The 13,343-nt window shown below is 42.3% G+C and overlaps 1 protein-coding gene across 4 annotated transcripts in view; it reads left to right on the top strand.

Moving 5' to 3' along the window:
* Positions 1–12,244, top strand: part of GK5 (glycerol kinase 5) — a 113,859-nt gene extending 101,615 nt beyond the window's left edge. For all 4 annotated transcript variants that reach the window (XM_033958159.1, XM_033958157.1, XM_033958158.1 and 1 more), the window contains 2 exons: positions 799–932; positions 11,510–12,244. In XM_033958159.1, coding sequence (XP_033814050.1) covers positions 799–932; positions 11,510–11,658 — 283 coding nt within the window. In that variant the 3' untranslated portion in view covers positions 11,659–12,244. The remainder of the gene's footprint in view (positions 1–798; positions 933–11,509) is intronic.
* Positions 12,245–13,343: the final 1,099 nt, after the last annotated feature.

Below are 13,343 nucleotides of genomic sequence, written 5' to 3'. Positions count from 1 at the left end.
TAGTTTTTATGGCATTTTAATATTAATGAGCTTATTTGCATGGTCAGATCGAGAAATGAGCGATCGTGCAGAAAACCAGGCGGTGAGCCATTTTCTGCATTGGGTTGGCAAATATGACCATCGCTAAAGCTGTTAAAACAGGTTTAGCGACTGTTACTGGCTTTAGTACATCTTGGCCAGACTTTACTCAATCTTGGGGGTGCCAAAATATCCAGTGCACCTGCAGAGCTGGCATCTACACCATCTGAAATTCTACAAACATCTGGTTTTCAGCAATCTGTGTTCATTATGATGAGACCCAAATTTGGTTATATAGGTTGGGCATCCTGAACACTAGACTTGTTTGTAGCTTGCATGGACTAGATTTGTGCAACCCCGAATAGTGTTTACACAAAACCTTTAGATAATGGGAGAGTAGGAGTTGGGACATTGGTTTAGGTATATTTTTTAGTCTAAAGGCAGATAAAGAGTATTTGAGATAGATGTCTAGGGTGTCTTATGCATTCAGAATCCTTTAGGCCCATTGATTTGTAAAAACTGATTCTGCAAAATGAACTTGCCTATCTGTGCATGCTTAGGAAGTTGAATTTAGCTTTAAGGGAAAACACTGCTACTTAAGCTAAGTAGTTCTGTTAAAAAGATCCTGTTGAGTTTAGGTATATGTGGAGGACAGGGCTTGATCCTAGCAGATGATGAGAGAAGTCCTTATTTCCTTGGATTGTGTTGATTTAAAGACTGTTACAAATTTATTTTTCAGACTCATAAGCAAAATGTCTGTTTTATTCCATGCCCATACAGAGCTGATGGAGGTGTCTGTAACAATAGCTTTGTCATGCAGATGACTGCAGACTTGTTCAATCACACCATAGATAGACCTCAGCACACAGACATGTCTTGTCTGGGAGCAGCATTTCTGGCTGGTCTTGCTCTAGGTATGTAATAATTTTGTTCTAGGAACTTGGTGGGGCAGTACTGCCATTGGAGTGTATCTTGTTCCAGCTTTGCTTAACAGGGTCAAAATATAACTACTTTTTCTAGTTCGACAGACACTCTATTCCTAGAGAATGACATGGTGACAGAATTTGTCCCTGTCCCAGTGGATAACGACAGGAAACCACCATCCTGTGTCATTCTTTAGTGTCTATCTCAACCTCAGTCCTACACCAGCATTCTTCAATGCAAGGCTTTAATGTCAGTGGCTGTGCCCATTCATACTCTGATTCTTTCCTGTCTCCTTAAAGAATGACAAGGAGATGGTTTCCCCGAGGTTAACTACGGGGACGGAGACAATTCTGTCCCCATGTCATTCTCTATGAACACTTGGGTAGTTGACCTCTTCTCACGAGAATTCTTGTAGGGAGCTTCATTGCATTCTTTTTCTCCTTCCCTTTTTCCCCTGGGCTGTCCTTTAACTCCCCCCAGAAAAATCTCAGGAAGGACATACATTAAGGGGAATATAATAATTTTGTTCTACATTGGTGTATATTCCTATTTTTATTTGTTGTAATAATGAATAAACTTATAAATGAAAAAAAGAAACAAACAGAAAAGACAAGCTCTTACTGTCTTGTTTGTAGGAAGACAACTGGGGAGTTAAAGGACAGTAAGAGCTTGTCTTTTCTGTTTGTTTCTTTTCTTTTTTTTATTTATAATTTTATTCATTATTACAACAAATAAAAATAGGAATACACACCAATGTAGAACAAAATTATTCCATTGAAGAAAATAAATCTTTCAATTCCAAGTCCACATTATTGGGACTGTAACTTCACCCAATAGATCTCATAAATAAGGTAATTTAAATTATAACTTCAGACAAGCAGACAACATATCTATATTCATTTCTTTACTTTGTCACTTCTTATCAACCTCTGCAATAGGCTCAGGTAATTTATCTACTTTAGGTTTATCTTGTAAAAAACTTTCCAACTGAGATGGATCAACAAAACTATACTTATTACTCTCATATGTAACCAAACATTTACAAGGAAATTTAAGGAAGAATAAAGCACCTATTGCCAAGACTCGTGTCTTGAGTTGTAGGAACTGTTTTCTTCTACACTGTGTTTGCCTGGAGACATCTGGAAACACATTTAATTTCTGACCACAGAATAGAGCATGTTTATTTATAAAATAAAGTTTAAGAACAGCTTGCTTTTCCAATTCAGATTTTAATGTTACTAGTAACTTTGCTCTTTTTGCAATATAATATTTAGAAGACTCCAAAAACTGAGATATATTCAGGCTATCTGGTGATACCAATTGATCTACACCTCCCTCTTCAACTGATACTTTGGTGTTCCTGGAAATGTAATATAGATTATCAGAGAAAAATCCATCCCCCTGGGCATAGTGGAGAACATCTTTCAAATACATTTTCAGTAACTCCAATGGGGAAAGGAAATGAGATAAAGGAACATTCAGGAAGCGGAGGTTCCTAGATCTCAAGGCATTTTCAGTTTTCTCCATCTGCATATGTATTACTGAATTATCTTTCATATTAGATGTTAAGCATGCTTGAATCACAGAGACAGATGAGTCTACTTTATCAACTCTTTTTCCCATTAAATTTAATTGAGCTTCTTGTTCTGTTACTTTATTAGTAATTTCAGTTGAGAATTGGCAAAGTTTCACAACCGTTCCCTGCAAGGAATTTTCTATTCTATTTACTATCCAAACAACTTGTAAGGTAATAGATTTATCTACAGAAGATTCGTTGGTACCAATTACTGGCATTTGGACAGGAGATAATGCAGTTCCAGTTTTCTCCAATGACATTGATGTCGAATCCATATCAGTTAAGTGGGAAGAAATAGATTCCTCTCCTTCTCTGGGAGTGGAATTTTTTTCTTTCAGTAATTTTAAGTTGGGTTGAGGTGGAGGTGATGGTTCGCCAGAAGAAAGTGAGGCACAATGAGAGTAAAAATCAGTCTTGCCTCCCAAGAATGTTACAGGAATAGGACACAGATGATGATCCATCGGTCACGTTTCTGAGGTTGATGGTATAACCTTCGCCATTATTTTTCCCATTTGTTATTTCTCAGTTCTTGCCTGTGACTTCTTGTGGCTCCGAAGGGGATCAAAAGGGACAATTCTTGCCCCTTTAGTCACGCGACCTTGAGCCACGTACCGCGGCTGAAGATTTTTTTTTAATCGGGAGCGAGGACCTCCCCTCCCGATGCTGACTGACGTCAGGTGGTGGCCAGCGGGGGTGCCTGCTTGCTGGTCTCTGCTCCAGTCGGGTGGGAAAGCAGTCCTCTGTGTTTTTTTTTTCATTTTAAACTCATTCTTTGCTGTTTGCAGGGTTTCTCAGTGTTCTTGTGAGACAGCTCTGCCTGCGAGAAAGCACAGAAGTTAAGAGTCTGCTTCCAAGAAGCAGACTGCTTGGCAGTATGCCCACTTGGACAGCCTGCACGGACAGTTTGAAGGCTCAGATACTATTCCCTTGGTTTCATCAGCAGTGGGGTTGAGTGCAGGTGCATGGCTTTGTGATGGTTTTTATCCAGGATCAGGGCCAACTGCTTTCCTCGCACCTGTTTTGCATGTGCGGGTTCCGATAGGGGTTGAGTTCTCCAACCAGTACATCAAACCCAGGAAACTGTCTGGATTTTAAGCTTGTTAAGGCAGAGATTCTCTTTGTAAGCTGTTTGCAGCTTCTACAATTGCAGCACACAGCATGGCACAGTAACAGGCTGGCAGTCCAGATTTTTTTTTGGGGGGGGGGAGGGGGGCAGTTCTTTAAAATTGAATTTTCTTCACTTTTGGGCTGAGTTAGGTTCCCCCACCTCTAAAATATCTCTCTCTTTATTTTTCAGTGCATCTCCCTTGAGTGATTTTTGGTGCTAAATTTGATGCCACACCAGCCATCTTGGATTTCCCAATTTGAAAATAAAAGCCTCTATATGCCTCAAAACATCTCAGTTTTTCTTAAAAACTGGTGTGATGGACTCCTCAGGCAAGGATACCTTGGATTCATGCAATGGATGGCAGTCTGAGGATCATCTGTGTTCTATGTTCTATGCGGTGCTTGGTGGGGAATGGGGGGGAGCTGCTGGCTTAGCCTCCTCTGGTCTCTTGGGGGCTGTTAGTGCCCAGATGGTGTGAGGGCCAGGAAAAAAATCTAGGTTTGAGCTGGGGAGCAGCACAAGTGCATCCCCAGCGAAGTACAGCTGTGGCGCTACTGCAAAATCCCAGAAAGAAGCTTGTGATTGTCCACAGGGGCCATCTGGACGTTCCGGATAGAAGTTTCACCCTGAATTCATTAATATGATGATTAAAGCTTATTCATTTGTACTACCAATTTTTGTGAACCGCATAAATGGTATTTGCGGTATACAAGTGAGTTTTATGTTATGTTATGTGATTAAGAGCCACTTGAAACCCTTGGGGATTGTGACCAAGAGTGCAATTCCCTTAACAGTGCTATGTGCAAGATGGGAAGGTCCAGTCTGAGGAAGACTGGGATGAAGTAACCTTTGTTTCAAAGTCTTTCCCAGTCAGGGTCCTCTGTAGCTTGAGATGCTGCTTCTAGGAGGGCCAGATCCAGATCTGGTGGAGGCCTCTGATCTCGGGGAGGATCTGACTGTGCACAGGCTGTTTAAGCCCTTGGCGCTTTTGGAGGTGATCACAGAATCCCTCCAAGAATTAAAGATAGAGACTCCGCAGTCCTCTGGTGCACAGTGCTCACTTATGAGCAGCACAAAGGCACAGACCACATGTTTTCCCTCATCAAAACATTACCAAAATGCTCATGGACCATCGGGAGGTCCTGGAGGGGCCCCTTTGGGTGACCAAAGCCATGGGAAAGCTCTATCTAATTGATGCTGAATTTTAACCAGCTCTTTGTCCACTGAGAAGTGGATTCACTAGTGGTGTAGGTTACCAAGTGTAGCTCCCTTCCCGGGGAAGGAGGCATGGTATTAAAGGATGCCCAGGACTGCAGGCTGGATTTTGTTCTTAAGCTCTTCAAGGCTGCAACCTCAGGCTTTATGCCACTCCAAGTTGCGCCACGATCTGAGATAATTGTCGGGAAGGATCACCAGTTTCTAATGCAGTGTATCTCAAACTGTGTGCCACGGCACACTAGTGTGCCTCCTGAGATTTCAGGTATGCCGTTGACTCATGTCCTGTAGGCAATCAGCCAGTGCCTCTCCTTCACGCTGGCCCTCTTCTCTGCTTGCACCCCCACTGGCGGTTCAGGGCCTGTCTGGAGGGCTTTCGCGCATGCGCAGATGTCAACATGATGATGTTGCACATGAATGTGACATCATCACGGCAATGTCCGTGTACTTCTGGATGTTCTAATGTCTGGAGTGAATTGTGTAGCTGATGCTCTGTATGATCTTTTCAGAGTCATAAGCAAAATGTCTGCTTTATTCCATTTCCACCTGCAAAATGCTGTGGATCACACAGTGGGCGGGGGATTCCTCCTCCAAGGTGACCTTGAGTAAATTCCCATTTAAGGGACATTTACTCTTTGGGAAATGTCTGGATGATCTTATAGCCAGCGTGCAGGATTGCAAGCCAAAGTCTTTATCAGACAGAAGACTTCAAGCTCCTAGGGGATCAGTTCACAGTAATTTTCAGGCCTCCAGACAATATTGCTAGATCTCAGGAGGGCCTTTGGGCCAGAGATCTTTTCAAGGCTTCAGACAAAGATTCAGAGGGGCCAGGCACCCTCAATCTTCAGGATCCTGTTCCACCACAATTCCAACAAAGCAGTTATGAAGCCAAGCTGTCAGCTGAGCCTCCACACATCAGAGGGAAGTTATCGACTTATTGGGGAGCGTGGGTGGAGATTACCATGGACCACTGGATACTGGACATTATACAGGAGAGGTAGAAGCTCAAGTTCTTTCATCCCCTTTTGGAACTTTTTCTAGACTCTCTGGCTGAGAAGCTGGAAAAAGCGGCAAAGGCTGCTGGATTTTCACCAAAGTAATGCTTATTGCAGCACACTTGTGCAGAGCAGGCAAACAAAAACATCTGAACATGTATACTTTGGAGGAAATGACTGTGCATTTGGATCTTCAGTTCTGTCAGCAAGCTCATTTGTCCCACCCTAAATTTGGGGGGACTGTTTTGATACATCTCGCACGTGTTCGGGAATAGTGTCTGTCGCACTAACTCAGTAATCTTCTTTCTAGTAGACACACTTTATTTCTGAAGCCTACCCTGTCAGATGTTCATTTGCCTGCTTACTGCCACAAATGTGCTGGGGGAATCTGGACATCTTGTTTCTTTCCTTTGTCCATCATTCACAAAGATAGAGGACACAACTGTCAACTTGAAGAATCTAGGGGGTATCTAAAGAATCTCCCACACTCTTTAGTGCAGGTTACGCTCAGGTTGGTGACTTTTTTTCACCTTTTTATGTATGGCAAATAGGAATTGGAGGACAGCCCAGAGTGATGGGAGGTGGAGCAAAAGAATGCTAATGAGGCTGTCTATAAGAATTCTTGTGAGAAGGGATCGACTACCCACAGGTTCAGGAATAAAGTGTCTGTCTACTATAAAGAAGATTACCAAGGTAAAAAACCTAATCTTTCCTTATGAACCATACTGTAAGATACCAGTGTCTACACTTCAACAGAGATGGAGGACATTAGGGAATATGTGTGGACATGGGAATATGTGGCATACAGTCTCTCAAATTTAGGTTAATGAGTAGATGATAAATAGCTTGGTTATGTTCTCCTGCACATGCAATTTACTTCAGTTTCACTAGAGCCTAAACATGAATATCTGCGTTGGACCAGGCTTCAGATGTTCAGTATACAAGCTGCATCTCAGCATCTCCCTGTATTAACTGGCACAGAGGTTCTGATTCTATAAATGGCACTTAACTTCTCAGCACTCTTTTGTGCAGCTGACAATCAACTGCTAGGCATCCTTTATAGATCATGCCTAGTGGCATCTAAGCGGACTTAGGCATCGCTAAGTGTCCTAGAGATAAGCACCGGTATATTAGGCCAGTCAACCATGCCTACTTTTCAGGTAGGTGTCATTAGGTATCAGAGGGTGCTTCGACTTGGGTGTTGCTAGGCACCATGAACCTAAATTAGCAATCCACATAGAACCTAAATTAGCAATTTTAAAAATTAGTGTGCTTTTTAGTGTTTTTTTAATGGCTTGGTCACTTTTTACAAAATACAAATGTATAACAAATATTCTCCAGTTACTAATCATGTATACAGTCCTAAAAAGTCTCAAAAAATGAAAGATAGCTCAAGGAACAATTCCAAGTGCACACATGAAGTGAGCTATAACACATCGGCTCTACTTCATACCATCCATCAATGATATAAAAATCTCCTTTAATCCAAATTTTCAGCTGCTAATGGGATATTTGATCTGATCCTTGTTAGAGCCCTGGGAGACCCTTAAAGGTGGCTAAAACCATGACTAAACTGTATCCCATGGATCAGTAATTCCACCAAATGTTTGCTGTGCCAAAGGTGGATTCCCTGGTAGCCCAGGTGACTAAACTCACTTCCCTACCAAATGAAGGTGGCTTAGTTTTAAAGGATCTACAGGACCGCAGAGTGGATATGGTCCTTAGCTGGAAGTTTGAGACTCTTGCCTTAGGGATGAAGGCTGCAGCCGTGGCCTCTTTCGTAACATGTGCCTGTCATTACAGGCACTGAGACTGAACCCCTGCCACTGCTGGAGTAGACAGTTCCCGCCTTCTTACCAAAAGTCATCTCTGCATTTCCTGTCAACCAAGAGGAGACTGTCAGAATTTCACCCCACAGGGTCCAAGAAGAAAGACAAGGCTTTAAAGGTTTTGGATGTCTAGAGAGTTCTCTTGTGTTACCTGAAGTTGACTGAGTTTCATTTATAGGAATGTCTTTTTGTGTTAACCAATCAGGTGAGACGAGGCAGACCTGCTTCCAAGGCCACCATCTCAATATGTATTCATAAAGTGATTTTCTCTGCATACATCAATTTCAGCAAACAACCGAATATCTTATTGAAGTTGCATTTAACAAGAGGAGTAACCTCCTCTTGGGTGAAAACTCAGGCGATTCCAACCAAGGAAATTTATAGGTCCGCAACCTAGTCCTCCCTTTGTACCTTCACCAAATTCTACAGGGTGGCTATAGCAGCAGAGGAGGAGGATGCTTTCAGATCCTCAGTACTATAAGCAGGCTCATCTACCCCACCCTAGAGTTTAGGTACTGCTTAGGTACGTCCCTATGGTTCATTATGCAATCCCTATTGCACTGGAAAAAGAAATTAGGTTCTTATCTTCATGATATCTTTTCCAGGAGATAAGGATGGTTTGCTGAACCTCTCTACTCAGCAATTTTCTCTGATGTACCTTCTTTCTGATTCAAACAGTGGTCGGATCCATAGCTAAGATTTCACTGTCGGTCAGACTATTGGATTAGGAAGAGACTATATGTTGGATTACAAAGGGTTGAGCTCCATAAATGTTGACTGTTTCTTGATTAACTGTATTTTTTGGGATTTATTGTTCCTCTCAGAGGCTTGTTAATGTTTTAAATGCATTACTGTTTCTTCATTGATTGTTTTAACTTCATTTAAGCAGAACAGACACCTAGTTTGGGGAAATTCCCTGTTCCCCTCCTCCTCCTGTCATCTTTTATAGGGTTGTGGTCAGCTTTGGTATGAACTGAAGGGGGCAGCAGAGACTGTAGAGGAGTTGAAAAGCTGTGATTGACATCTTCTGCAATATGCTCACGAGCACAGATGGATAACATTATAGTTCGGCATATCATCCCTAGCTACTGAAAAAATATCAAGGTAAGAACCTAATATAATCTTATATAATAAAATGCTAAGCGCGCATGCGCACTCCTGCCTGCGTGTTCCGTGATCCGTAGGTCCTTGGCAGGCAGGAGAGCACATGGGCGCTAACAACAGTCCCACACTCAAGCGCTGTGGCCGACTCTTTTACACTGCACGGCCAAACTCTGCAGCTCTTCTCAAGAGCCTCGCCAGCACTCCAGCGCTGTAGCCGACGAACTCACAGCCACACCTAAGCGCCAGTTCCTCTATGGCAGCTAACGTAGTGAGGGGCCAGGACTTAGGAGAAGGAGAGCAGGCTCGGGATTCGGCCGGCCCCGGCCAGACAAGACCCCCCCTGCCACACGCAGGCCCCGGCGGTCCCCGCCGGCAGGAGGAAGGCTTCGAGGGAGCCGGCTGTCGGCGAAGGGCAGACGGGGGCCCAGGACGGACTTGCTCCAGCTCGCGCCACCTTCAAAATTAAAAATAAACGGCCCCACACCGCCTCCCTGCTCACACAGACCTTCATGAATGAAAAACGGCACTTCCATTTGAAGTTTATTTTAAAAGTTTAAAGTCGCTGCGGCTCCTCTCATGAGCTGCACCTGCGTCGGAGAAGGCTTCCGATGCAGGCAGCGATCGTGAGAGGAGCCGCCGCAGCAACTTTAAACTTTAAAAATAAACTTCAAATGGTAGTGCCGTTTTTCCATTTCCGGTTGTGCCCTTGCCATCTCTTTTGCTTTCTCCCTAGCCCCCAGTGCCCTACGGGTCTGTACCTTTGTATTTAGCCTTTCGAGTGCGCTTTTTAATACTCGAGGCAGCAAAATAGCCATGCAGGTGGTGCCTGAGCAACAAGCCTGTCTTGCTGTCTTATCCCACCAGGCCGTCTGTTTCTTAAGGATTGATTATGTGCCAAGAATAAATAGGGAGCCGATGTAGAAGCTATGTGGAGGGAGACAGCAGAAAGGGGAGAGGTAAGTGGTACATGCTGAGAGGGAGACCAAGGCAGGAATTGAGGAAGATCCAAAGGCAATTGGTATAAGGAAAAGAAAGAAGGGAAGAGATGGAAAAAGACAAAAAAAATTAGCTATAGGGGCCCCTACAGACGGAGAAAAAAAAGAGTAGGGATGTGAATTAATTAGATTCAGTTCATTTAGACAGCTTAAAAATGTTAATGCATGTAAACCTAAAAACCAACATATTTTCTACTGATCTGAGTGCATTAGAAAGTTCTAATGTTCATAACCTGAGCACATTAAAGACGAATATGGGGAGCAAATCATAGTTTGTATAGAAATATATAAATTCTTATTGTTTTTAATAGACCCCCTAGCGCTAGCGGTACACCGAAACACGGCGCGTATCGGATTCTTCAATAAAGTTTGACTGTCAACCCATTGCTGCTGCGCTTTCCGGTACACCTCCAAGCTGTGGCTCTTCCCCCCCCCCCTCCCCGTCCTTCTCCTTCAGGCTGCGGAAGAGAATGGAGTGTGGGGCTTGTTGGAAGTGTTTGTGTCTGGGTTGCAGGATGATAAAGCTGTGGAGCTGGCAACAGGTACACGTGCAAGCGTTTCTTCCCTCTTCCGGCCAAAACCCTGTAGATTAATGGCGGCCCTGATTATAGGGGAAGACTTTTGCACTTAAGTTGCGGAGGGAAATGCTGCTGCACATGGAGGGGGAAGGAATGCTGCGCACAGGGAAGTGGGGGGGAGAGAGAAATGCTGCTGCATAGGGGGCAGGGAGAGAGACAGATAGAAAGACAGACAGCGGGAGGGAGAGAGACAGAAAAAAAGAAAGACAGACATATTCTAGCACCCGTTAATGTAACGGGCTTGCTTTGGGGAGGGGGGAGGGAGACAGAAGGGGGCCATGGAGAGACAGTCAGGCATGGAACAACAGATAAATACAGGTAGGCAGGGGGCTAGGGAGAAAGACAGAGAGACATACAGAAAGAAAGACAGGGGGCCAGGGAGAGAGACAGACATAAAGAAAGACAAACAGGGGGCCAGAGAGACAACAGATAAATACAGGTAGGCAGGGGGGTCAGGGAGAAAGACAGAGAGACATACAGAAAGAAAGACAGGGGGCCAGGGAGAGAGAGAGACATAAAGAAAGACAAACAGACAGGGGGCCAAAGAGACAGATAGAATAAACACAGACAGCATGCAAGGAGAGAGACACAAAGAAAAAAAAAGACAGACAGACAGCGGCCAAGGAGAGAGAGAGAAAGAAAGAATGACAAACAAACAGGGGGCCAAGGAGACAGACAGAAAGAAAGACAAACAGCCAGCCAACATCTAAGGAGAGAGGGAGAGAGAAAGAAACCTCCCCCCAGACAAACACTAGCCAAGGAGAGAGAGAGAGAAAGAATGACAGACAGACGGGGCCAGAGAGACGGACAGAAAGAAAGACAGACAGACATCTATTCTAGCACCCGTTAATTTATAGGGCTTAAAGACTAATGTGATTATATTAAGCAAACTGAGAATGCTTTTACAATTAAATGAATTCATCACCTGTAAGATTCTGTTTCAAATAAAACCAGCATTTTTATAGTAAAAGGTTATCAAAGCAAGAATAAAAACAAAATGGTCTGATTTTTGGATCATTTGTTTTTCAGTATAGCCATCTAATAATGCAAATTGAAATTTACAATGGGTAATTTTTTCTCAGATAAATATAATCAGTAAAATGCTCATTAAATATCATGTTGGTTATAATACCGTTTTCCTCTTTAAACATTTACCTTTTTACATAGGGTTCTGGACCAGCAAAGAAGAACTAAAGAAACTGAGGCAAACTGGCATACTTTTTGAGCCCCAGAAGAAGTGTCAGTATTACGAGGCTTCCATGAACACCTGGATAAAGGCAGTACAGCGCTGTATGAACTGGTATAATAAGATTTAACACTTAAGGCAAAAGTCAACGTTTTACTAATTTATAGAAAATCAACATTTACAGAGCCTCAGAACATAATGGCAAATAGTTTGCACAGTAAGATAAAAGGCTATTGTAATCTAATTACTGTAAACACTGATCAGCTGCTGTTTAATATCATCTTCCTTTGAACTTTCAACCATATGATTGATCCTAATACAGTGGAACAGATTTTCCTCCCAAGTTATTTCTAGGATTATAATTCACCAACTGAAATCTCATTTGAATATTGCACTACAAGAAACTTTTCAGCAAGTCCATTCTTTCTCCATCTCTGAGTAAATCTTGCATCATGATTTTGGAAAGCTCTGGAATGAACATTCAGAATTTGTGATTTTATATTAAGTCTTAAAAATATTCTGATGGCATAAGAGTTAAAACTTTGAATAGCTGAACATATACAAACACATTTATTCTTCAATTTTGATAATGTTTTTGTGATTGGAGCAAAATTTTTCAAATGCAGATCAAGCATCTTAGATTGTACTTGTTGTTAAGATCAAGTGACTTCATAACAGTGTAATCCTTATATAAAATAGTTCAATGTTTACTAACCTTTTTAAACTCAAGCACACTAGTATTTAAAAAAAATATTGTGTAGCTTTTCACTGTGGTCATAGAAGGGACTTGTGTGTCCAAAAGAAAAACTGGAGAAGCACTGGAAGGACAGAAGATGAAGAGAATTTTTGGTATATGCTTTGCCATATGCTGCAAAAAGCAGGGCCTGGCTATCTGTGCCCTCCATATCTAGGAAGGAGAGAAGTATGTGTTCAAATAGGAGATTCTGCTTATTTAAGAGGATCTACTGCTGCTGCAAGGTGGTGAGAGCAAAGCTAACCATAGAAAAACTAATTTTCCTAGAGAACCAAGCCAGTCGGTAAAAGCAAACAAAAATTTATAGGAAGCCTTTAAATATCATATTTTCAAAACTGTTTAAATATATATTTTTCCCATACTCTTAAAACCTCGTTCAAAAATATTTTTTCAAAATATTTTTTGATATGTCATGGCTTTGGATTTAGCTCGTGGCCTTTTTTTAATAGTGGCTGAAGCTGACTTACATTTAAGTACAATAAGTATTTTATGTTCCTCGAGAGTTTACAACAGCAATTATCAAACTTTCCTTGGCCATGATCCCATTATCTTGCCCACAGAAAGCACATGATTGCTGGAGATGCAAGCCTCCAGGTTGTAACTCCAAACATGGGTTTGAGGATGTTCTGGTTTACAATCTAAATTTATATCTGGGGAAAATAGAAAGTTAAGTAACTTGCCAAAGATTCACTTGGTGTGGCAGTGGGATTTAAACCCTGGGTGCGAGGCTGAGGCTTTAGCTGGCTGTGGGGGGGGGGATGATGGCTATGCTTTTTGTAAGGTACCGAGAGAGCCTTCTGGGATAAAATGCATTGAGTTTCTTCCTCCCAGCATGGAAGAAAATATTGCATAAATAATGATACAAAGGTTTCCATCACTTCTAGATATAAAACGGTCTTTTAAGCATGCTGAGGGGAGACTTGTATTACATTCCAGAAAACTGGTTCATAAATGCATTCTAGGTAAAGTTTGCTGCTGTCTACAGTTTAATTGGGCTGGAAGAGCAAATGAATGCAAATATCTTAGACATTCTTAGAGATGAGTTCATTAAGGTCGTTTTT

The sequence above is a fragment of the Geotrypetes seraphini genome, chromosome 9 (genome assembly GCF_902459505.1).
Source record: "Geotrypetes seraphini chromosome 9, aGeoSer1.1, whole genome shotgun sequence".
Taxonomy (NCBI): domain Eukaryota; kingdom Metazoa; phylum Chordata; class Amphibia; order Gymnophiona; family Dermophiidae; genus Geotrypetes; species Geotrypetes seraphini.
Note: the sequence above shows the minus strand (reverse complement) of the source record. Positions and strands in the feature narration are given on the sequence as shown.